The sequence below is a fragment of the Rhinoraja longicauda genome, chromosome 21 (genome assembly GCF_053455715.1).
Source record: "Rhinoraja longicauda isolate Sanriku21f chromosome 21, sRhiLon1.1, whole genome shotgun sequence".
NCBI classification, from domain to species: domain Eukaryota; kingdom Metazoa; phylum Chordata; class Chondrichthyes; order Rajiformes; family Arhynchobatidae; genus Rhinoraja; species Rhinoraja longicauda.
The window spans coordinates 19,655,329-19,682,170 of NC_135973.1; the positions used below are offsets into that span (position 1 = coordinate 19,655,329).

The 26,842-nt window shown below is 42.4% G+C and overlaps 1 protein-coding gene across 1 annotated transcript in view; it reads left to right on the plus strand.

Annotated features, from left to right (window-relative positions):
- tbc1d24 (TBC1 domain family, member 24) overlaps positions 1 to 24,392 on the plus strand; it is a 37,531-nt gene extending 13,139 nt beyond the window's left edge. Inside the window, exons 2-8 of the mRNA XM_078417987.1 lie at positions 2,039 to 3,087; positions 4,629 to 4,634; positions 6,953 to 7,111; positions 11,724 to 11,787; positions 13,852 to 13,947; positions 17,274 to 17,538; positions 18,280 to 24,392. Coding sequence (XP_078274113.1) covers positions 2,099 to 3,087; positions 4,629 to 4,634; positions 6,953 to 7,111; positions 11,724 to 11,787; positions 13,852 to 13,947; positions 17,274 to 17,538; positions 18,280 to 18,434 — 1,734 coding nt within the window. The 5' untranslated portion in view covers positions 2,039 to 2,098 and the 3' untranslated portion in view covers positions 18,435 to 24,392. The remainder of the gene's footprint in view (positions 1 to 2,038; positions 3,088 to 4,628; positions 4,635 to 6,952; positions 7,112 to 11,723; positions 11,788 to 13,851; positions 13,948 to 17,273; positions 17,539 to 18,279) is intronic.
- The last annotated feature ends 2,450 nt before the right edge of the window (positions 24,393 to 26,842 follow it).

Here is a 26,842-nt window from a genome sequence, read left to right on the forward strand (position 1 = left end):
AAGTTTGGATCACATGGGCTCACAGAACTCGGCCTTGAAGTTTGAACTCTGCAGGAATAAAGAGGATGAGTTTTGTACTTGCTTTTAAGCATATTTCAAACTAAAACAGTTGTGCTACAGTTGTCACTATCTTTAGTGCAGTGACCTAGATATTAATGAGCTCAAAGTTTAACACCAGTTTATTTATATTACATTGAAAGTAATTGTTTGGAATAAAGATGTCCAGATATTGTCAGTTGATCCAGCCTGTAAGATTTGTACACACTGTGTGTTGACTGTTAAACACTGACAGGATGATGACACTTTATCAGCGCTCACAGTCTGAAACAGTGGCATTGTTGTTGGTCTTTGTTTTGACTGGATTAAGCCACACAAGACTATTTTGGATAATAAAGAATTGGGCCCTGGCAGTAAATCATGATTTTTCAAAAAAGACCCAGATGTCAGGAAGACAAATACCAATTCACTCTCAATGGTATCATTATCGAACACACTATGAGCTACACTTACCTTGGTCTAACTATTGCAGCATCAGGAAGCTTTAGCATGGCAGTGAATGCACTAAAAGAGAAAGCTCGAAGAGCTCTGTATGCAATAAAAAGAGGATTCCACAACATCCAAATTCCAATTAAAATCTGGCTTAAAATAGAACCAAGAGAAAATAGAATATGCGGTCACTGCTTGACAGATGAGGTTGAAACAGAGGTGCACTTCCTCTTAAAATGTAAAAAATTTGATAAAATAAGAAATATATATTTTGAAAAACTCAGTCTGGCGACCCCAGATTTTAAAGAACTAGACGATATATCAAAACTAAGAATAATCCTTGGCAAAGGAAATATGGCACATCTTGGCGCACAATATGTAACAGCATGCCACAACCTGAGAGACAGTGAATGACCAACATGTACACATACACTCATACATAAATTGACACTAAGGAGATTAATATCGACCTACTAAATGTGCTACCTTTCTGTACTGTTTACAACTGCAAGAACGGGTAGCAATCGATAAAAGGCTATAAATGTATTGCGTGAATATATATATATGTACGGGGGCATATCGACCCATGCATTGTATACTTGTTTTTATATTCATGCATTTTAAATATGTATGTTATGTTCTATACTTTGGCAATATAATGATGTATCTTATCATGCCAATAAAGTATTTTAAATTGAAAATTAAATTGAAATTGAATTGAACATATAAATTTTGTCAATTTCTGTAAAATTCAATGTTCATACTGTTGGATTGTAAGCTATCCAAACAGAATATGAAGTGCTATTCCTTAGGTTTGCATATGGCCTCACTCTGGCAATGTTTGGAGGCCAAGGGTCAGAGTAGCAAGGGAAGTTAAATTGGTTAGCAACCGGGAGATCCAGCAGGCCTTGGCGAACAGAGTACATGTTGGCTAAAATAATTGCTAACCATTTTAACTTCCCTTTCCATTCCCATACCAACTTTTCTGTCTCGGGCATTACCACAAGTAATGCTTACAGTTTCATTCTCTGTTTTTAAGGAAGAATGTGCTGGCAGTACAGTGCCGACGAGGTTCACTTGGTTAATTACCCGATGAAGGAGCTGACATATGAACATAGGTTGAGCTGGTTGGGTCTGTTCTCATTTAAATGCAGCGAATGAGAGATGATCTTTTAAAGCATAAGATTTTGAGGAGGATTGGCAGGATGGATGTTGAGAGGATGGTTCCCTATCTAAAACTAGTTTCAGAATAAATGGCATCCCCTTTTCAGAGGAGATATTTCATCTTGGAGTCTCCTAACTGTATGGAATTCTTAACCCTAAAGGAAGTGGAGTCATTGAAGGCAGAGATTAACAGAGTAAGAGAGTCAAGGAACAGTGGAAGGGAGCAGGAAAATGGAGCTAAAGCCAAGATTAGATCAGCCAGGTGTTACTGACTGGAAGACAGACACAAAGTGCCGACGGACCCACTCCTCCCATTTCTTGCATTCTTATGTAATGTCAAATATTACTGGTGTAGTGGATGTAAAAAGCTAATTTGTGTTTTCTTCAGCCAACAGTGAAAACATGCATCATCCCTGAAGACTGAATCAACCACTCTTCCTGAACTGCAATGGAAAAATCAGTAAACTCTTTGCCCATGATTGACATGCAGGATAATGAGTTTGTGGCCTGGGACAAGATGACTGATCTGGCGAAGGACTGTCCTGTGGTGCCAGCTGTTATTGATGATGACTTATTAAAGCAATATGCCAGGCAAGGTTACTGGGCAAAGAGCCATTTTCTAAGAGGTAAAATATATGAACAAATCATCAAAGCTGTGCCATGTAGGACTGTGACTCCTGATGCTGAGGTGTACAAAGATATTGTGGAGAAAATTACTGGGAAATTGAACACTTCCACACTTTCGCTGCCAGAATTTGTAGATGGTAGTACCATCCCGAACTATTGCCTGAACGTGGATGGGATTGATGCAGTCAGGAAGATTCTGCTGTGCATATCCAGCCAGTTTCCAGATATCTCTTTCTGTCCTGTGCTTCCATCAATTGTGGCGCTGCTCCTACACTACAGTGTAGGCGAAGCTGACTGCTTCGAGAAGGTGTGCCGTCTCCTGGCCTGCAATGACCGCACAAAACATTTCTTCGACCAAACCTTTCTGGCATACGAATCCTCCTGCATGACCTTTGGAGACCTAGCCAACAAATACTGCCAGGGTGCTCACAAGCTGATTGTGAGTACTTCAGAGGATGTACTCGAGGTGTACTCTGATTGGCTGCGATGGATATTTGGAGAACTTCCCTTTAACTTTGCAGCCCGTGTGTTGGATATCTTTTTTGTTGAAGGGTGTAAGGTCCTGTATAGAGTAGCATTGGCTCTCCTCAAGTTCTTCCAAAAATCTAGAGCCAAGCAGCCTGGGAAGTCTGCCAACATTCGAGCTGACGTTCGGAGTTTTGTCCAGGAGATCAACAAACATGTCTCGGTTGAGAAGCTTTTGGAGAAAGCATTTGCCATACGTTTATTCTCCAGGAAAGAGATCCGTTTGCTCAGAGATGCTAATGAGAAAGCGCTAAAGAAAAAAGGCATAACTGTAAATCAAAAGAGGTATTTAATCTCTTTTATTTTCAATCTAAAACTTACTTTAACTTATAAACCTGAATTAGGAGACCTAGCTTTCTACTTAAATATTTTCTTCCAAATGTCTTGTTGGCAATTTAGTTAATTTTGATTCTAGACTAAGTATTAATTGAAGACAGTCTCCTAACCACTTTCTTAGAATGAAGAAACAAGAGACTGCAGATGCTTGAAAATGGAACAAAAAATAAACTGCTGGAAGAACTCAGCGTGTCAAGCTGTATCTGTGGAGGCAAAAAGAAGTTCTGGTGCAGGGTCTCAACCTGAAACATTGACCCATCCGTTGTCTCCATAGACGCTGCCTAATGCACTAAGTTCTTCCAGCAGTTTATTTTTTTGCTCTACATTCTTGGGAATTTAGTTGTGTGTCACGCTGGCATAATATGCCCCCTAGCAGTCATTTTGTCCAATGCACCAAGTTTCGCTGAGCTGTTGATCAAGATGCAATATGTGCCTCCTGCTGTGTCTTTTGCTTGTATTTCAACACCTCCTGGTGGTTGTGACCGGAATGAGGTGCCATATTGTGCGCTTTCTCCTCAAACTAATCTAATTCCTTATTCCTTTTGTTTCTCTCTCTCCTCCCCTTCCCCCCTCCCCCACACCTGCTCTCTCCTTCTCTCTCTCCCTCCACCGCACTCTTCCTCCACCCTTGCTCTCCAATATTTTTGTTCCCATTCACTAGTGTGAATGTATTTATTGCTCCATAAGCATTGGCTTCATTTAAATCTTAGTGCTGGAGTAACCCAGTGGGTCAGGCTACGTCTGTGGTAAGAATTGATAGGTGGTAATTCCCAAGGTGGTAATGTTATTTTTCTATTCTTCTTGTGCCTCAGCCTGAAAATTTCATCCCCCATGACCTTCATTAATTTCATTAACTTTCATTGGCCTCCACAGAAGAAAGAATAGCATAGCAAAGGAACAAACTCACATACGCCTGTGCTAACAATTATGTTAATTTAAACTGTACATCTGCCTGCACGGTCTATATCTCCTCCCCCCCATTCCCTGCCTATTGATATATCTGTCTAAATGCATCAAACTCTTCTATTATTTCTACTTCTACTTCACCTGGCAGGTGATTCTAGGCACTCAATGTGAAAAAAAAATGCCTTGTAAATCTTCTTTAAACTTTCCCCCTCTTATATCCATGCACTCTAGTATTTGACATTTCCTGAAGTTTAGAAGAATGAACAGCCACATCAGAAGATTAGTAGATTAATATAGTTTCTGGTGTAAAAATAGAATAAAATGCCAAGAAAAAATTATATTTCGATGTTTTTTAATCGTGATTTTTTAGTAAATTCACCAAACTCTTAGTGTGTGTAGAGACATAGGATATATTTAACGGTAACTTTCTTTAGACCTTTTAAAGCATTATTTTATTTAGTGAGTAAAAGTATGTTCTTTTCATCTGCGATGTGGGAATGCATTGATCACTTTTTCTTTCTCTCCTTCATTGGTTCTGCGCTCTTTGTTCCTGTCAAACTACCTGATCAATATCCGATTTACAGAGAAAGGTAGGAAGAGAATTTTCTCTATAAAATTATAAATTCTATTGTCCCTTACCCCTGCAGATTAACGCTAACTCACTCGCTGTGGCTGGGATCTACAAAGGTACTATTAAAAGTCCAGAGGGATTGTTTTCTCTGGAGCTTTGGAGGCTGAGGGAAGAACTGATAAAAGTTTATAAAATTGAGAGGCATAGATAGGGTAGACAGTCAAAATCCTTTTCCTAAGGTGGTAATGTCAAAAATGAGAGGATACAGCTTTAAGATTGTGGGGGGGGGGGGTACTTTAAAGGAAACATGCCAGGCAAATTGTTTTACACTGAGTTGTGGATGCCAGGAACACGCTGCCAAGGGTGGTGGTGGAAACAGATAATGATAATGGCATTTAAGAGTTCGTGGATTTTGAATAAGCGCATGGAATGAAGAAATATTGGATCATGTGAAGGCAGAAGAGAATAGTTTAACTTGGCATCATTCTCTGCATAGTTATTGTGAGCCACAGGGCCTGTTCCTGTGCTGTATTGTTCAATGTTCCAAGTCCATGCCTGGCCTGATACCAAACAATAGAATCTGACGTTCCATGTTTATTCACTGGTTAGCAGGCTTGATCATCCAGCTTGGTAATGGGTGGTGAATGAGCAGGGGGTTGGTGTGGGGAGGGGAAAGTGGTACTGCATTTGGCCACATTTGGTACGCCTGAGGAGGAAGAAAAGTGGGGGGGGGGGGGGTGGGAAACTAGTTGGCTATTCTTATTCTGGTGTTCCCTGACTTTTGCTGGAAAATGCATGCATTTGTGTTTTCTTTTTGTAATGGGGCCAAATGGATACCATAAATTTCTGCTTTCAGAAGGTTGTAGACTGGAAGTTAAATTGGAAATGGTGCTGTAGAATTTCCAGTGTATTTGTATTATTTGGTATTACAAACATATAACATATCAAGATCATCGTGTTGCCCTGCCCCAGTCACTGGGCCACTGCTTCCAAGCTACTTTCATGTTGCCATTGTATATGAGACAACTCATCCTTATCCTGTAAAATGAACTGCCACTATTCTGAACAGGACTTGTCCCAATTCTCACACTTGAAAGAGAAATTGTGAAAGTGTGCCTGTTGTATCAATTTGTTCAATCACCCCTCTCCACCCCATTCCATGCTTCATCTTATGAAAACCAGTACACATACAGTTGATGACATTGTAAGGTACCAAAACTGCTGACCCAATGTCTCTGAACTTTCTGCTCTGGACCACTTTTGCAGACATGGTGCCACTGCATTCTTACGATCATACAAGCCACATACAACTGAAACTTGGATCTCTTTGTGTTTTGGCAGCTTTTGACTGTCTATTGATCTTGAATTGAAAAAGCAGAAAAGAGGTGATGGCATGAAGCTTTGCTGGCTTTGCAGTTATGAGAGATTTGCAAAGTATATGAGTAAATGTTTGAGGGTTGACAGGGAAAGTGAAAGCAGGTGCAAAAAAAATAGTCCTGACTTTACACAAAGAGAGTGTAATAGTTTCCACTCCAGATGAGTAGTAATCCACAAGTTCTATTTGAGGTTCTTTCATTTCTCCTCTTTCAGTTGTCAAGGCAGCAAATGGTACAAATGTCAGCCACTGGTGTCAAAGTTCCCTTGCAGAGATAGAGTGGCTATGAAATGCAAAGATAAGGATGATGTAATGGCATTAAATTTTTTACTTGATGCAGTGAACCGGGGCATTTAATTTAAATAGGATGTAAGAGCCAATTTGACCCAAATAATTAGCAGGTCTTTAGCTTAATGTTATGGATGGCAGGGTATTTTCCCCTTTCTCAATTAAAACACCACTTTCAACCTTGTATTCTTTAAGTTAATTTTGTTGAACTGTAGAGATTGAATAAAAATCTCTTCTGCCAGCTTTTTTAAAAATAGTTTCATTGCTTTTTCCAGTAATTTGACATATGAAGAATTATCGCAGGAGCAGTGTATTTAAAAAAAAGTTAGTATTAATAGGTTTTTACCCTTTAAGGCACAATTCTCCAGTTTGTTTGCACAGGTGCAGAATGTTTGCGACGACTTAAGTTTTCAGCCAAATTTTGATTTTATGTGGATATACTAAAGCTTGTACAACGGTGGCATAGGTGAATCTTTGGCTTTGCCTTGCATGTAACACAACAGGTGTCATGTGGCCTTTAACCTCCATTAAAAAATTAAATGTGATTCTGATGGTGCTGGGCTACTCTTCACTCTGTGCGGTATCACAACCAATAGACAATATGAATGAATCAACGGTTCTGATCCATTCCTCTATCTTATTTTTTCATGACATTTTGTATGGATTTCTTGCAGACATAATGTTCACCTAGCTGTCAATGTTGAAAATTTCACATCTAGTATTGTCAGTGCAAAGGAAATGCGAGAGATTTGGTCCTGGATCCCAGAACGATTTGCACTTTCCCAGCCACTGCTGATCTTCACTACTTTGGACCATGGTTATAGTTTGAAAAGGTAAATTATCAGTTGGATTCTTCGCAATGAAGATTTTATACAATTTCAAAACAACTGTTGTTTCCTTTGTGCTTGACAAGATGGTCACAAGATGCACAAGGTGTAGAACGTTGTTGAAACATAGAAACATAGAAAATAGGTGCAGGAGTAGGCTATTCGGGCCCTCGAGCGAGCATTGCCATTCAATATCAATTCATGGTTGATCATCCAAAATCAGTACCACGTTCCGGCCTTTTCCCCAAATCCATTGATTCACTAAATCTAACTCTCTCTTGAAAACACCCAGTGAATTGGCCTCCACTGCCTTCTGTGGCAGAGAATTCCACAGATTCACAACTGTCTGAGTGAAAAAGTTTTTCCTCATCTCAGTCCTAAATGGCCTTAAACTGACTCTTGGTTCTGGACTCCCCCAACATCGGGAACATTTTTCCTGCATCTACCCTGTCCAATCCTCTAAGAATTTTATATGTTTCTTTAAGAAATATATTTTATATGTTCCCCTCTCATCCTTCTAAATTCCAGCGAATACAAGCCCAGTCGACCCATTCTTTCATCAGACGTCAGTCCCGCCATCCCGGGAATTAAACTGATGTATCTAGGCTGCACTCGCTCAATAGCAATAATGTCTTTCCTCAAATTAGGAGACCAAAATTGCACACAATACTCCAGGTGCAGTCTCACCAGGGCCCTGTGCAACTGCAGTAGGACCTCCTTGCTCCTAAACTCAAATCCTCTTGCAATGAAGGCCAACATGCCTTTGGCTTTCTGCACTGCCTGTTGTACCTGCATGCTTACTTTCAGTGACTGATGTACAAGCACACCCAGGTCTCGTTGCACCTCCCCTTCTCCTAATCTGACACCATTCAGATAATAATCTGCCTTCCTGTTCTTGCCACTGAAGTGGATAACCTCACATTTATCCACATTATATTGCATCTGCTGTGCTTCTGCCCACTCACCCAACCTATCCAAGTCACCCTGCAGCCTCATAGCATCCTTCTCACACTGCCACCCAGCCTTGTGAATAATGTGCTTTACGTGTGAAAGCTCTAATTCACCAGTACAAATACCTATGAGAGAGAAACGAGTGTTACCGAACTTCTAAATTCATTGGGGTGGAACACTCTCCAAGACAGACGTAAAGTCCACCGTTTGACCTGTTTTTACAAAATGTTACATGGTCAGCTCGACATAGATTACCACATCTACACCAAACCCAAACCTATCAGGAGTAGACGAGGGCATTCGATTCAATTTGAGATACCAGCTATCAAGACAGATGTGAATAGCAATTCATTCTTCCTTTGCACAATTAAAGCATGGAATAGTCTTCACCTTACTATAGTTATTCAACCAGACGCAACTAAATTTAAGGCAGCTCTTCTCCAAGAAACCCTTCTTGCTTAAGTCCATACTCTGCCACCTCCAGTTTAAATTCCATTTGGAATATTTTGGAGGACCAAGAACCAAGTACTAAAATCATAAATGGAATGCACATTCCCATTGTAGTTTATTATCATGTGACTGTTTAAGCTTGTTCATCTTTCCAGTTATAAACTCCTGACTCCTCGCGTGAATACTATATGGTCAGTCAGGCATGTGAATTTTCCGCTTTTCCACAGATTTTCGCGTTTTTAAAATCCATTTTCCGTGCTTTTTGCATGGTTTCCGTAATTTTCACTTTTGCCAAATAAACAGAGAAATCGGATCGAAACAAAAAGGAAAAAAAGCGATGTATAGATTTGTAATATAAGAAAATAACTGCAGATGCTGGTACAAATCGAAGCTATTTATTCACAAAATGCTGGAGTAACTCAGCAGGTCAGGCAGCATCTCAGGAGAGAAGGAATGGGTGACGTTTCGGGTCGAGACCCTTCTTCAGACTGATGTCAGGGGGGCGGGACAAAGGAAGGATATAGGTGGAGACAGGAAGATAGAGGGAGATCTGGGAAGGAGGAGGGGAAGAGTTGGAGAAGTCGATGTTCATACCACTGGGCTGCAAGCTGCCCAGGCGAAATATGAGGTGCTGTTCCTCCAATTTCCGGTGGGCCTCACTATGGCACTGGAGGAGGCCCATGACAGAAAGGTTAGACTGGGAATGGGAGGGAGAGTTGAAGTGCTCGGCCACCGGGAGACCAGTTTGGCCAACGCGGACCGAGCGCAGGTGTTGAGCGAAGCGATCGCCGAGCCTGCGCTTGGTTTCGCCGATGTAAATAAGTTGACATCTGGAGCACCGGATACAATAGATGAGGTTGGAGGAGGTGCAGGTGAACCTCTGTCTCACCTGGAAAGACTGTTTGGGTCCTTGGATGGAGTTGAGGGGGGAGATAAAGGGACAGGTGTTGCATCTCGTGCGGTTGCAGGGGAAAGTGCCCGGGGATGGGGTGGTTTGGGTAGGAAGGGACGAGTGGACCAGGGAGTTACGGAGGGAACGGTCTCTGCAGAACGCAGAGAGGGGAGGGGATGGGAAGATATGGCCAGTGGTGGGGTCCCGTTGTAGTTGACGGAAATGTTGGCGGATGATTTGTTGGATCCGCTGGCTGGTGGGGTGGAAGGTGAGAATGAGGGGGATTCTGTCCTTGTTGCGAGTGGGGGGAGGGGGAGCAAGAGCGGAGCTGCGGGATGTAGAAGAGACCCTAGTGAGAGCCTCATCTATAATGGATGAGGGGAAGCCCCGTTTCCTGAAGAATAAGGACATCTCTGACGCCCTAGTGTGAAACACCTCATCCCGGGCGCAGATGCGGCGTAGACGGAGGAATTGGGAGTAGGAGATAGACTTTTTGCAGGAGACCGGGTGGGAAGAAGTGTAGTCCAGATAGCTGTGCGAGTCAGTGGGTTTATAGTAGATGTCAGTCACTAGTCTGTCTCCTGTGATGGAGATGGTGAGGACCAGAAACGGGAGGGAGATGTCGGAGATAGTTCAGGTATATTTAAGGGCAGGATGGAAATTGGAAGTGAAGTGTATGAAGTCAGTGAGTTGAAACTTGTAATGAACACTAGGGTTCCGCTAGGGATCGCTAGGGGTTCCACGAGAAATCCCTCAGCACGCCCTGGAAGTCTTTCTGGAAATGTGGCACATAGGCTGGGCAAGGCAGCCAATCTCGACCTTATCGGGACTTGCACAGCTGATCAGTGGGTTGAATTTGCAACCTGCGGCAGGGGCTCTGGACCTCCAGCCCAGCTGGAGCCAGCAAATCCATCCCCATAGCTGACTTCCTTGGCCTGCTGGATAAACCAGCATAGCTCTGGAACCAAGAGTGCCAGAAAATCAGTGGTGGAACTGTAATAAGTAAATATTACATTTAAGTGCAAGATTATATAACTAAATTAATTAAGACAGGGTTAAAATATAAAACACAACAGAAAAGCCAATTACCACCTTTTTGGGCTGATTATCAATTAATGTGCAAATTTACTTCAGAATGTTATTAGTGTACAGTGACATATTCACATTATTTTGTAATGTCTGTTTTTACTTTGAAATGCACTAAAAGAGGCTTGAAACTGGTAATTTTGTGTGTACATTTTTTAAAAAACTCAAATTTTTTGACCCCCATTTTTGACCCCCATTGCACAAGCGCAAGCGCTCGGCTCTTTTCCTCTTTTTTTTGTTTCACCTCACTCACATGCCTAGCCAGTGTGACACAGGAGAGGTTTCCAAGCTATATAATGAGAATCACTAGCTAAATTATGGTAAACCCATTCTCTGCTCACCGTCTTGCATCTTCCTAGTCTGAATTCTACTTCGACAGAACCCTTATTTGACTCATTTCAAAAGTTTTGCCCAAATTATTTTCCAAATAAAATAATTTATTCTGGACCATGGGTATAAAAGCGTTGAAAATACTGCGTGAAAGCAAAGATATGTTGCTTCGGAATCAAAAGATTATGTTTCAAACCCCACCTGTGACCCAAGGCTACATCTTAAGCTGTTGTTACAGTTTAGAGATGAAGGAATTCTAGAGCTGTGTCCTCTTGGATGACTGCTCTGCCTCTGTTTTCAGATTGGTGCAGTCTGCTTATAAAGCCTGGTAATAATATAGATCCCCACCAACCTTCCCTAGCCAGAAGCAAAATAGTAGATTGTGAGCTTCGGACACAGTTTTTCACCCCAGTTCCATGGGACCTGTTAGGGAATGGCACTATAAATTATTGCAACTGATTTGTTGGGTGCTCTTGCTCGATCTGTTGAATTTGTACACTCCAGTTTGATGGTTAATAACAGGAGTAATAACTTTCAGTGAATACCTATTTTGATGGAAAGATACAGCATGGAAACGGGCCCTTTGGTCCACCGAGTCCACACTGTCCATCTATCACCTATTTGCACTAGTTCTATGTCTTCACACTGTTGCAACCACTCCATACACACTAGGGCCAATTTACAGAGGCCAGTTAATCTACAAACGTGCACGTCTTTTCGATGTGGGAAGAAACTGCAGCACCCAGAGGAAACCCATACGGTCATAGGGAGAACATACAAACTCCATACAGACAACACCTGAGTTAAAAAAATTATGTCTCTGATGCTGAGGCAGCAGATCTAACAGTCTTTCAACCTTGAAGATTACAAAATTTGTCTAAAGAAGGCAATGTTAATTTTTGTTTTCAGATTTTATGGTCATTGCGAGGGGTATGAGCCAACCATCATTCTCATCAAAACCACAGAGGACGAGGTAACATGTTTAATATGTTGGACATTATAATTTAATGTTTTTTTTAGCAATGGTGACATCAAGTGCCAGAAGTAAATACAATGCAAAGAGACAATGCCTACACGACAAGACAGAAGTATCAGTTTAACCAAATTAGGATGAGGTTCTTGACAGAAAGAAGCCCTGTGAAAATTTGCAGCAATTAAAGGTCAAGATAGTAGACACATGTATCCTGATGATTATCACCCCAGAGAGAAACGGTAGGAGATAGTGTTGTGAGAGAAAGCCATGAATGACACCAGGAAATGCAATGGATACGAGAATTGAGATTCTGTAGGTGCAGACTGGAGACAATATAAACGGGCGCGAGTGGCCATTTGTGCTCTTGAATTTGATCTGCCATTTAGTTGGATCATGACTGATCTGATTTTGGGCTCAGCTCAATTTTATGCTTGTTCTCCATAACTGTCCACTTTACCGATTGCCCTATCTTTCTCAGCCTTAAAAGTATTCAATGATCCGTCCCACAGATCTTTCAGTAGAGAATCTAAACAATCATTAGCTTCTGAGAAAAGAATTTCATCTCCATCTTAAGTCGGCAGCAATAGATCTAGATTCTAGATCCCTTCATGAAGAGAGGCCTCCTTTACACATTTATCCTTCAAGCTCTCAAAGAATCCTTTATGCTTCTTCTTCCAAACCTCAGAATGTAGATCCAACCTGCTTAACCTTTAATAAGGTACCTACTCCATCCCTGGAATCAATCTATTGAAGCTTCTCTGAACCGCCATGGTCCAAATACATCCCTCCTTAAATAAGGAACTATTAAACAAAACTGATGGGACCAATGTTGTACAATTATGGAGGCCAAAGAGACTAAAGATGATGGAATCTGTATCTTCAAGAGGAGAGCATTTGAGGAACTCTGTGGGTCAGGCAGCATCTGTGGAGGGAAATGGTCAGTCAGCATTTTGGGTCAAGATCCTAATGTGTCTCAGGTTGACAAAGTGGTTGGAAGAGCATGCAAAATGCTGGACTATATATGAAGGTATTGAGGAGTAAGGAAGTCATCGTAAACTTTTATTAAGTACTCGTATGATAAAATTGAGTGGTTCTATTATCGGAAGGATGTGAAGCTTTGGAAAAGAGATTAACTAAAATATTTCCAGGATTGAGGGACTTTGGTTTAGACTTTAGAGACATACCGTGGAAACAGGCCCTTCAGCCCACCGAGTCCGCACTGACAGCGATCACACTAGCACTATCCTACACATATGGAACTATTAAAAAAATTTACACAAGCCAATTAGCCTACAAACCTTTTGGAGTGTGGGAGGAAACTGGAGCACTCGGAGGAAACCCATGTGGTCACAGGGAGAACATACAAACTCCGTATAGATAGCACCCGCAGTCTGGATCGAACCCAGGTCTCCAGCACTGTAAGGCAGCAACTCTACCACTGTACCACTGTGCTGCCACAGATCTGCAGATAAACTGGAAAAGCTTGGGTTGTTTTCCTTGGAACAAAAGGTTGCAAAAGATCTGGAGATATTTCAAATCATGAAGGGCACGGACAGAGTAGAAAGGCTGTTCCCATTGGTGGTCAGGAATGGAATAAAGATCAGAAAACTAGGATTCTTGAAATCTGGAAGGAAACAGAAAATGCTGGAAACACTGAGCAGGCCGGGCAGCATCTGTGAAAGGAAAACCCAAATCAAAGCTCCAGGTCGTAGACCTATCGTCAGAACTGACAAAGGTTTTAAAGTGGAGATTGATAGGGTCTTGATTAGTAAGGGTGTCAAAGATTACTGGAAGAAGGCAGGAGAATGGATTTGAGTGGGAAAATTAGATCACCCATGATTGAATGGTGGAGTAGACTCACTGGGCTGAATGGCCTAATTCTACTCCTATGTTTTACGGTAATGCAGTGCAGATTAATACTATGAGCAGTGGGAATAAAAATTCGCAATGGATTAATGAAGAAGCTAGACAGGCTCATGTCATCACTTGGATTTAAAGTTATTAGAAATCAGGTCCTACTGTTGGCTCTTGGCTGAATCTGTCACCGTGTCCTTGCTTTAACAGGTCTGTGGAGCCTACCTTTCAACAGACTGGAGCGAAAGAAGGCGAGGGGGAAACAAGTTGAGCTATTTTGGCACAGGGGAATGCTTTGTCTTCAAGGTACTGCCAGTGGTTTCCTTTCTGGTTATTGCTGCTTTGTCTTTGGCTGATTGCTTCTGAAAGGCAGACAGACGTATATGCGAACCTAACTTTGGCACATTAATGGAACCATGACATGTTTGTTAAAGTAGAATTGCGGACAAATTTGTCTGACTACACATGCCCGATAAATGTATTGTGCCTAAACAACAGCTTGACCTTATAGAAAATTATTTCTCGCAGGTGTTTACCCTTTGATTTACGAAACATAAGATGTTGTTTGTGGGCTAATGTGAATTTTCTAGCTCCATACTGAACAGAATTATCATAATTCTCTGATATGTTCTTTTTGGAAAATCTACCTAACTATCACATTATTTTAATCTTCAAAACTTCAATGTTCTATAGATTAAGGATCAGTTCCTGTGGATTGGAGGGTAGCTAATGTTGTCCCACTTTTTAAGAAAGGAGGGAGAGAAAAAATGGGAAATTATAGACCAGTTAGTCTGACATCAGTGGTGGGGAAGATGCTGGAGTCAATTATAAAAGACGAAATTGCGGAGCATTTGGATAGTAGTAACAGGATTGTTCCGAGTCAGCATGGATTTACGAAGGGGAAATCATGCTTGACTAATCTTCTGGAATTCTTTGAGGATGTAACTAGGAAAATTGACAGGGGAGAGCCAGTGGATGTGATGTACCTTGACTTTCAGAAAGCCTTTGACAAGGTTCCACATAGGAGATTAGTGGGCAAAATTAGAGCACGTAGTATTGGAATTAGGGTACTGACATGGATAGAAAATTGGTTGACAGACAGAAAGCAAAGAGTGGGGATAAATGGGTCCCTTTCAGAATGGCAGGCAGTAACTAGTGGGGTACCGCAAGGCTCGGTGCTGGGACCGCAGCTATTTACAATATACATTAATGACTTGGATGAAGGGATTAAAAGTACCATTAGCAAATTTGCAGATGATACAAAGCTGGGTGGTAGTGTGAACTGTGAGGAAGATGCTATGAGGTTGCAGGGTGACTTGGACAGTTTGTTAGTGGGCGGATGCATGGCAGATGCAGTTTAATGTGGATAAGTGTGAGGTTATCCACTTTGGTGGTAAGAATAGGAAGGCAGAGTATTATCTGAATGGTGTCAAGTTAGGAAAAGGGGACGTACAATGAGATCTGGGTGTCCTAGTGCATCAGTCACTGAAAGAAAGCATGCAGGTACAGCAGGCAGTGAAGAAAACCAATGGAATGTTGGCCTTCATAACAAGAGGAGTTGAGTATAGGAGCAAAGAGGTCCTTCTGCAGTTGTACAGGGCCCTAGTGAGACCGCACCTGGAGTACTGTGTGCAGTTTTGTTCTCCAAATTTGAGGAAGGATATTCTTGCTATTGAGGGCGTACAGCGTAGGTTTACTAGGTTAATTCCCGGAATGGCGGGACTGTTATATGTTGAAAGACTGGAGCGACTAGGCTTGTATACACTGCAATTTAGAAGGATGAGAGGAGATCTTATCGAAACGTATAAGATTATTAAGGGGTTGGACACATTAGAGGCAGGAAACATGTTCCCAGTGTTGGGGGAGTCCAGAACAAGGGGCCACAGTTTAAGAATAAGGGGTAGGTAATTTAGAGCTGAGATGAGGAAAAACTTTTTCAGTCAGAGAGTTGTGAATCTGTGGAATTCTCTGCCTCAGAAGGCAGTGGAGGCCAATTCTCTGAATGCATTCAAGAGAGAGCTAGATAGAGCTCTTAAGGATAGCGGAGTCAGGGGGTATGGGGAGAAGGCAGGAACGGGGTACTGATTGAGAATGATCAGCCATGATCACATTGAATGGTGGTGCTGGCTCCAAGGGACGAATGGCCTCCTCCTGCACCTATTGTCTATTGTCTATTGACCACAGGATTGACAGTAAGGCTGTCCATTCGGCTGGATATTCTGCAGCTTGTAGTTTGTCTTACCCACTCGGTTTTTAAAATTAGAGTTACGTTTGACTAAAGAAACAGATTTTTTCTAATATAGACAGATACAGAAGGCTTTGGATGCTGGAATCTGGTGCAAAAACTAAAATGCTGGAGGAACTCGGTGGGTCAGCCTGACCCACTGAGTTCCCCAGCAGACCTTTTATTAATTTGTCATCTAAAAGCAATTTGCATTCTTACAGGAGGTAGAGAATGCTTTGGGGAAACGACAATACAAGTACATGTAAATGCAGTACCTTTTAATGTGCCAAAGTAGCCAAGGGGCTTCACAGGAGTATTACGCAAGAAGATAGGAGTAGGCCACTCGGCCCATCAAACCTGCCCCACCATTCAATATGATCACGGCTGATCTATATTGGCCTCAACTCCTGCGTGCCAGTTTCTCATATCCCTCCTTTCAAATATTTATTTCTCTGCTCCTTAACTGAATATAATGATCTGGTTTCCACTGCCTGCTGGGGCTGAGAATTCCAGGGATTCACTACCCTCTGAGTGGAGACATTTCTATACACCTCAGTTTTAAAATACCAGCTTATGTGGCCTTGTTTGCAATTCTCCCTCTATCCTGTTTGTCCTGCCAGCCCCTTTTGGATCTTGTATGTTTGAACATGGTCACCCCTCTCAATGAAAGACACAGCATGGAAACAGACCCTTCAGCCCACCATGTCCATGCCGACTATTGATCACCCATTCACACTAGTTCTATGTTATCTCACTTTTGCATCCACTCCCTACACAACTGGTTGCAATTTACAGAGGCCAATTAGCTTACAAACCCACACATCTTTGAGATATTGATGTTGGAACATCCGGAGGAAGCCCATGTTGTTGCAAGAAAAACGTGCAAACTCCACACACAGAGCACCCAAGGCCAGGATCGAACCAGAGTCTCTGACACTGAGGCAGCAGCTCTACCAGTGCTCCACTATGCCGTAACCGTCTAGCCAAATAAGGCACATAACTTCAACAACAAATTAAACAAAGAACTCTGAGAACAGATGACCAAAAACTGGCCTAGAAAAAGATTTGCATTTGTATATGGGACAAAGTTACTAATCATTTGGACAACCAGCATAGGTTTGTTAAAGGCAAATCATGCAAGCCTTATTTGTCCAAAGGTACATTAATTTAGTCTGTTTTGCTACCTTTGTTTAGCAACATCTCTGTGAAATCCCTTGGAAAGCTTTGCTATATTAAGTGCTATTATAAATATCTGCTTGTGTTGTCTCCTTGACATCCATTACAACCATTGCAAGTCTGGGGACAGGTTCTTTGAAGTTACTGAAATCAAAATCTGTTTCATTTTGTCATTGTGTCTTGGGCATCCTTTGCCTGTGTCTTATATATCCATTTAAAATTTTATTCCTAGCTGCAACCTGAAATGGTGCGATATGAATGGGTTATCATTAAACATCCAGAGTTGGAAGCAGCTAAAGGTACCTCAGACACGATGGCAGAGTCCCCTCAGCAGCCTGGTGTTCTGGACACAGAGTTGCCCGAGGACATGGGTTTAGTTGCTTCCTCCGAAGACCCCTCGGACAGGTTATCACCCTTTCTTGCCACTCGTCACTTCAACTTGACCACCAAAGCAACAGCGATGTTCATGGCGGGAAGTCATGAATCCATTATAGTCGGTAAGTGAAGTCTGGCTGCTATGAACTGTCTATATTTTGCCCACATAAAACGTTATCAATTAAATCCAATCTTTAAATATCTGATTCCTACGTGGATCTCACTGGGTCATACATCAAAACGTACTTGACCGGCAAAGTAGTTAGATAAAGGAAATAATATCTATGGCCCTTCTCTGCTTCCTCCATAGATTCCTTTAATGTAAAGTATATTTTACACATGGTATGTTCTAGCAGTGGGGATAATTATTGATGTGTATGAATCAGTAATGTTTCTTCCTCTTTTGCACATCGTCATAAAACAAAAACAAATTGTCTTTAAGTTAGACTCGAGGAACTGTAGATTCTGGTTTATAAAAAGAAGTTAAGGAACTTTGTCCCACCCCACCTCTCCCCCCATGATAATCAGTTTGAAGTAAAGTCCCTACCCGAAACGACGCCAGAAATGACGATAATGATACTTTATTGTCACATGTACAGTGAATTGCATGCAACCCGGTAAATTAATGTAGCACACCTCGCCTAAGCAGTACACCCGCTGAGTAACTCCAGCATTTCAGAGGCCAATTAACCTACAAACCCGCACGTCTTTGGGATATTAAGGGAAACTGGAACACCCGGATTGATGTTAATAAATTAAACTGAAACTGAACTGAGCAGTTTGTGGATTTTTTGTGTCTCTAAGTTAGCCAACTCCGTAAGCTTGTCAATGGAACAAACGTGTTGGTGTTGCCTCTCTACCAGGTGGTGGTGGCTGTCCTGCGTTGTACATCGATGAGAACCTGAACCATGGCACGACTGGGCGCTCCAGCACCTTTGACAACCTTCCTCTGTGCTCGGAAACATTCCAGATCAATATGCTGGAAGTGTGGGGCTTCCAGGACAACGTGTCCAGCTGAAGACATCATATCGCATTTCCAGGGAGCTCTTCAATCATATCGTCCCTTTTTACACAGGATCCCGCATCTGCCCACTGAGTTGGATTCCTGCAAAGATGTTTCTGATGGTGCAGTATTATTTCTACCTCCGACGGCGTTGAGTTAGAAGTAGGAGGATTAATCACTCTTCGGTGAGGAGGTAGAAACCAGGTCCACTGTGATAGTACTCAAATAGCAAAAAAAACTGCTGGAAACCTAATTAAAATACGTTGGAGATCTCTGGTATCTGAGGAGAGAGAGAGAAACCGTTCATGATAAATGGCCATTGAATTAAAAAGTTCATTCTGTTCCTCTTTCCACAGATGCTACTTGACTCTTGACTATCTCCAGTGTTTTGTGGTTTTTCATTGATGAAAGTACTAACTGTATGTTTTTGACTTGCATATCTTAAATTGAGCACAAAGTGCTGGAATAACTCAGCAAGTTAGGCACCATCTCTCGAGAACATGAATATACAAAGTTTTGGGTCGGGATCCTTCAGACTGGAGTCTAGAGTCTAACCTGCTGAGCTACTCCAGCACTTGTTCTACACAAGATTCCAGCATCTCCTGTGCCTACACTTATCAAAAACCTGTCTTGCAGATGGTTCAGCCATGTGAATCCAGCATTGATCCCTCTGTCAGGACGTTAAATGCCGTTCTGTGAAATAGCACTATATTCCTTTGCCGTACTGAGAATAGGCTAGAAATTTGACCTCGGCCATGTGCACGATGCATGATGCAGGAGTATTGGATCACTGTCGTCCACCTCTGGCTTCAATGGGGCTGAATTTCAGATGTGGAGTACAATAAGCAGAACCATCTTTATGCTTGGGACAAATTCCTAATCCCTATTCTGTCTTTCTAATACTTGTTATTTAAAATGTTTGTTTATTAAGTTGCAATGAGAAATTACGTTCTAATGTGCACATTGTCAGATGATAACAAGTCAAGTCAAGTTTATTTGTTACATACACATACACGATGTGCAATGAAATGACAGTGGCAATGCCTGCGGATTGTGCAAACAAAAATAAAAATTACAATTACAGCATATAAATTAAAATTAATACAGAAAAGAAAAGAAAATTTAGTCCCTGGAGTTATCATAGTTAACAGTCCGGATGGCCTGTGGGAAGAAACTCCGTCTCATCCTCTCCGTTTTCACAGAATGACAGCGGAGGCGTTTGCCTGACCGTAACAGCTGGAACAGTCCGTTGCTGGGGTGGCAGGGGTCCCTCATAATCTGGCTTGCTCTCGATTGGCACTTCCTGATGTATAGGTCCTGCAGGGGGGCGAGTGTAGTTCCCATGGTGCATTCTGCCGAACGCACTACTCTCTGCAGGGTACCCCTGTCCTGGGCAGAGCTGTTCCCAAACCAGCCTGTGATGTTGCCGGACAGGATGCTCTCTACAGCCCCAGAGTAGAAGCATTGAAGGATCCTCAGAGACACACTGAATTTCCTCAGCTGTCTAAGGTGGTAAAGGCGCTGCTTTGCCTTACCCACCAGTGCAGCAATGTGTGTTGTCCATGTCAGATCCTCTTTGATGTGGACTCCCAGGTATTTAAAGCTGCTCACCCTATCCACAGTAGACCCATTTATTTCCAGTGGCGTGTACATCCCTGGATATTGAGCCCTTCTAAAGTCCACAATCAGCTCCTTAGTTTTTTTGACATTCAAGAGGAGGCTATTGTCCCGACACCAGAGAGCCAAATCAGCCACCTCCTCCCGGTAGGCCTTCTCATCGTTGTCGGAGATCTGGCCCACCACCACAGTGTCATCAGCAAACTTAATGATGGAGTTTGAGCTGAACCTGGCCACACAGTCATGTGTGTACAGGGAGTACAGTAGGGGGCTAAGGACGCAACCCTGGGAGGATCCTGTGTTCAAGGTGAGGGGGCTAGATGTGTGTTCCCCCATCCTGACCACTTGGGGCCTGGCGGTGAGAAAGTCCATGATCCAGGCACACAGAGGAATGTTAAGCCCCAGTTCCAGCAGTGCACTGATGATGTGGGAGACTGTTTCTGTGTATGATGAGGTCGGAATAATGCCACTGTTTGTAGGGAGCTGACTGCCAAGCAAAATGGGTTCATTTATGAACATCACTAAAAGAAAAGTTTGTTTTTAATTCTAATTTGGTCAATGTTATGCACAGTTTCAAAAGTTGTTTTTTTCATATCAATTCAGTATTGTTTTTTAATTTGCACTTTTCAAGCTAAATGCAGGTAGCAAAATAATCGTTCTCATCAAGTGCACTATTTTATTTCAGGTGTAGACTCGTTGATGAGGCCAAAGGTTTGCCAGCTGCAAGCTACACCCATTGATCCTCTACATCAATTACTGCCCTCAGCTAACCCAGATATATGTTGAGATTCTGTCTCAAAGAGCAATTACACTTATCCTTATCTCATCCTTAGCCCAGTTTTAGAAATATAGAAAATAGGTGCAAGAATATGCCATTCGGCCCTTCGAGCCAGCACCATCATTCAATATGATCATGGCTGATCATCCACAATCAGTACCCCGTTCCTGCTTTCTCCCCATTTCCCTTGATTCTGTTAGCCTGAAGAACTATAGCTAACTCTTTCTTGAAAACATCCAGTGAATTGGCCTCCACTGCCTTCTGTGGCAGAAAATTCCACAGATTCACAACTCTCTGGGTGGAAAGGTTTTTCCTCATCTCAGTCCTAAATGGCCTACTCCTTATTCTTAAACTGCGACCCCTGGTTCTGGACTCCCCCAACATCGGGGACATTTTTCTTGCATCTAGCCTGTCCAATCCCTTAAGAATTTTATATGTTTCTATAAGATCCCCTCTCATCCTAAATTCCAGTGAATAGAAGCTCAGTTGATCCATTCTTTAGCAGCTATTGCTAGCACGCTGGGGATCAGTTCATCAATGCTAGCTCCTGAGTGCATGCTTCAAGATGAATGGCGTGGCTGACTCAGGGAATCTATCATTGCTTATCTTAAATGATGTTAAAAATAGTTAAATGTCAAGCAGAGTTGTGCACAAGTAACAATTCTTTCCACAGTATTCTACATCCTTTAAAAAAAAATTGAATGGTAATGCTCAGTGTTATGATCAATCTCTTGAAAGCAGCTGCTCGTTTGTTTACATGAAGTGGATGTCGTGTCTCCTGAATTTTGTCCGTCTGTCCTTTCATACCACGACAAGAAGGTCAAGATTCACTCAGAAACTTGGCTCTTCCCGGCCAGGTGAAGTGTGAGCTGAAACTTTGCGCAGATAAAATTCCTTCAACACAAATCTTCCGAACATAGAAATGTCCTTTTGACCAACTTTAATCAAGGAGATGGTTGTGAGCTACACTGATTTTTTTTTTTGAAGGTGTATCATCTCAGAGAGGTTTGTGTGTGTAAATTGCTTTCATCTGTTAGCTGTTTAAGAATTCCAATGTTCCCATCAATATGAAAAAGGAATTGCAATGTCATTTTAACACCTTAAGTTGAAAACCACTGGTCCTTACTAGAAAATGGTCCCATCCACTGCTTTGAAATAAGAATTATCCTGCTTACAATACATGAATTAAAGATGCCTGTCATACATTGGATAGAAGTACCCCAGTCATGCTCTCGCATTTGTACAGAGCATTAATTTGGGGCCACTATCTCCATCTTTCTCCTTGGTCATTTATTTTATTTGAGGTGCTTCAGGAAAATCAGCGGTTTGGGCATCAAGCTGCTGCTTAACACCCACTGGATATCCCAACTCCCAGCAAAAGATCGCTCATCTTTAAATCCACCCTTCAGAATTGCTTGTGTAGAAAAAATAATTTTAAAAAACCCAAAATTGTCAAAGTAGAACTTGTCTCAGTATCTTGTCTGAAGTAATCTTTTAAGATAACGCATGACAACCTTCACTAACTGGACACTGAACGACAAATGGTCGTGAAAAGCAATACCATATTGGGGATGTAGTAAGATGTAGGGCATGTGCTTCAGTGTAAAAAATCATTGAAGCAATGACTGGTGTAACACTAGTCTGTTGGATATGGAAGAAACTGCCCTCAAAATACCCCTTGCTGCACTAGACCGCTTAAAGCCTGAGGGTCAGTGTGACAGAAGCTGCTGCTTCTGGTCGCTGAATCAAGCTTGCCTGTTTGAAGGGCTCCCATCACCGGTATTCATGGGTCAATTGTTTCACTTCGGGTTATGATGTTTACAGAGCATTGGCTTCACATTTGGTAACACATCTTGTACAGAGCATCCTGAATTATGAGAGTAATTTTCATTTGCTCAGGCTTTACAAGTTGAATAATCATGAAATCACTCCCAAGATCACCAGTCAAAACTCAAAATTTCAGGGTTCTGGGATAGTTCAATTGTTGTTTTCCACAGGAAAGGTCTTATTTTAGATAAGTGCAATATTTTTTTCTTAAAATCAGTTAATCATATCGTAGTAAACCTGGCAACATACAGAATTTAAGACTGCATTAAGTGGGATGTTTGTACACGTGTATCCCAGCCAAATATCTGGAAGCAGAATGCCAGCAGTAAAGTTGTTCCTGCGAAACCAGTGGGCACAAGGTGCATGTTTGTGAAAATGGGGACAGCTTTTTACTTTCATAACCAAACCATTGTAAATATCTCCATGCAACCGTGACCTCGTGTTTGTATTCCATTCTAATATATTGCGCTTGTGAAAGCGGTCTATTGTCAATGTGAATGTTCTCTGTAGGTGCTGTGTGTGATATTAGACGTCAATTCTATTTAATAAGTATTATGTTTAAGGCCAATGCCAGTTGGAGTGAGTGGTGTTTTTGGGTCCTTCATTGTTTCCGTAACCCACCTATCCCTCGAGCTTCGTGATCTGTCTGTGTACCGAGCCCCTTCTGCATTGTGATAGCGCTGTGTTATTGTGGCATTGTAGCACTGTCTGGTTGCATGCACAGTGGTCCATCCACACAAGGGACTCAGCTGTGAAGCAGCAAATGTGAGATCTCTATTTCTGAAACCCCTTATATGATGTGTTGAGGAGCCCCACTATTGACCTGACACCCCACATGAAAGTTAGAACCAGTCCATTCAGCGATGATATCTCCTGCTGTCCCTGTAGCCTACAGATGCTCACAACTCCAACACACCTAGGTGTTTGTCTTTAAACAATGTGATTAATACATATCTTCTGCAACTTAATTGTTACGGTTAATGTGTAATTTTACGATTGTCTCATGTAGATATATCACTAGCTCTGTTTTCTACCCCTTATTTTGCTTGCTGACACACTTGGGTCCTTATGTGAGAGACCTTTGTACTATGAAGTCTCAGTGGAGCCCTATTCTGATGCCATTGCACCTGTACTGGCAGCAGTCCGTTAGTACCACTGAGTGAGTTGCAAGTGCTGAAACAAAGAACATATCCATTATGTCGGTCTCGTGGTGATTCTATGGGTGATGTGGACGAGACTCCATTTTGTCAGATCTTGGTTCTAAGCATCTGTGCCACAATGTGTTCTCGCTCAGCTAGGTGAGTGAATGTGCACAGTGTAACGCTGTATTCACAGGTGACTGCATGAGCTGCAGGCAATCGAGGAATTGTGCGGACCCAGGGAGCACCATGGGCCTCTCACTGCTTCAGGCTAGTCCTCTGGAAGTTGTCAGATTTGTGTTGTTATCATGAAGAATGGTCAGTCAACCTTTCTGACCATTAAGTGACTGAAGCTAACTCAAATTTTCTCGTGGAGAAAATAACATCTGCTTAAAGAGGAAAGCAGTTGTCACCGTTGTTAAACTTGATTGTGCAATAAAGAGTGTAAACTGAAACTTGTCTACATCATTAACAAATGACTGAGAATTTACAGAAGTTATCCAACTCGTCCTCATGAAAGTCAAGTCTACTTTATTTCTCACATACACATACAAGATGTGCAGTGAAATGAAAGTGGCAATGCCTGCGGATTGTGCGGCCAACACAAAAAAAAATTAATACAGTAAATTAGTCCCTGGTGATATAAGAGTTAACAGTCCTGATGGCCTGTGGGAAGAAACTCCGTCTCATCCTCTCTGTTTTCACAGCGTAACAGCAGAGGCGTTTGCCTGACCGTAGCTGCTGGAACTGTCCGTTGCTGGGGTGGTAGGGGTCCCCCATAATGTTGCTGGCTCTGGATCTGCACCTCCTGATGTATAGGTCCTGCAGGGGGGCGAGTGTAGTTCCCATAGTACGTTCAGCCGAACACAGTACTCTCCGCAGAGCCTTCCTGTCCTGGGCAGAGCTGTTCCCAAACCAGATTGAGATGTTGCCAGACAAGATGCTTTCTGCAGCCCCAGAGTAGAAGCACTGAAGGATCCTCAGAGAGACTCTGAATTTCCTCAGCTGGCTGAGGTGGTAAAGGCGCTGCCTTGCCTTACTCACCAGTGTGGCAATGTGTGTTGTCCATGTCAGATCCATGTGGACTCCCAGGTATTTAAAGCTGCTCACCCTATCCACAGTTATCCCATTTATCTCCAGTGGCGTGTACGTCCTCGGATGTTGAGCCCTTCTAAAGTCCACAATCGGCTCCTTCGTTTTTGTGACATTCAAGAGGAGGCTGCTGTCCTGACACCAGAGTGCCAGATCAGCCACCTCCTCCCGGTAGGCTTTCTCGTCGTCATCGGAGATCAGGCCCACCACCAGCAAACTTGATGGTGGAGTTGGAGCTGAACCTGGCCACACAGTCATGTGTTGATCAAATTATATTTCAACTTCACACACATAGGAGGAGGCAGTCCTTGTGTGCGGTGCTGGGTAGAGTGGGATGGAAGGAAGTTAATTAACTACTGGAGAAGAGTGGTGCCATTGGGATGAGGTAAAGTGGATCCTCTGGAAGAGGCTCCGATGGACTTCTTTGGTCATGGGAGGCAGACATCTGCACCTAGCAGGCCAGTTGCTCAGCAGTGCAGTCCCTCAGCTGTCACAAGAACATGGCACTGGCCTTCCTGAACCTGAGCTGTGAACTGGATCCTCACTCGCTTGGTGTGGGGTTGGAGCCATGTGCACATCAAAGAGGAAAAAGAGAGCTCATTTTCTTCCTTCAAGATCATCAGCAAGCAGTTATGTTTTCAAAGAAAACAATGGTTTTTCAATCCTTATTTCCAGTTTTCCAAACGGTTTACATATATAAACTGCTGTGCAGATGTTTTAATTTATCCTTCATCCTCTAGTCACACAACTGCCCCATAACAGAGTCCCATCTGTCCTCAGTTGAGATTTACCTCTTGACCAATGTCAATCGATTTAGATCTTCTGTTCATGACTGCTCTGCTGTTTGTGAGAGCTTACTGTGCACTCTTGGCATTTAACAGTAACAGCACTTCAAAAGGCAACTGCCGACTGCAAGTCTGCTTTCATTGGGGGTGGGGGGGGGGGGGGGGGGGTGGAAGAAAGAGTTAGCAGCTTCAAAATCGTGGTCCCAGCATCTAGATGTAATCACAAAGAAATTGCACCAGCACCTCTATTTTATTAGAAGTTTAAAGAGATTTGGCATACTCTATAACAAACTTCTACAAATGCACTGTAGGTAATATCCTGATTAGTTGCATCATAACCTGGTATGGCCATTCCACTGCATGAAAATAAAAGATTGCATAGTGGTGGACTCAGCCTAGTCCATCATGAGCACAGCTCTCAATCTCCATCAAAAGTATCCACATGTGGCGCTGCCTCAAGTAGGCTGTATCTATCATCAAGGATCCTCACTGTCCAGACCATATACTCTTCCAGCTGCTGCCATCAGGCAGATACAGAAGCCTAAAGTCCTACATCTCCAAGTTCAGAAACAGCTACTTTCTTATAACGATCAGGGTCTTTAACTGACCTGCACAATACTAATCAACTTCAGCAGTGGAACAGTATGGATCACCTCTTGAACTACTTGTTTTTTAATTGTGTATCTTAGTGCTAACGTCTTTTGTAGACTTTTTCTTTTCACTGTCACAGAATTTTAGGTTAATTTGTGTATGATTTATGTTCATGTATGTTGTCTGTGAAGCTGCTGCAAGCAAGATTTTCATTGTACCTGTACATAATTGTAAGCCAGACTCAACACTCTTGTAATGTGGTGTAAGGTGGTAATGCAGCAAAATCCGACTTGGCAACCTGATTATTCAGAACGCCCAGTGGTTTGGCATCTCGCTCAGAGGGTGATGTTTGCCCTTCATGCTCATATGGACATGGTTCCCATGATCCCTTTAAATGTAATGTGCTGCAAAAATTATTCTAATACCATGTAACAACGTAATAAATAGTGAATTAAAAGTGTGATGGGTATTAATAGGAATAACATCCAGCTGTCTGGAAAATCTGCCAGTCCAGCACCACCAAAGACAAGAAGGTAGGAGCAGGAGTCGGCCAATGGGCCTCTTTAAATCTGTCCCACTATTCAATATGATCAT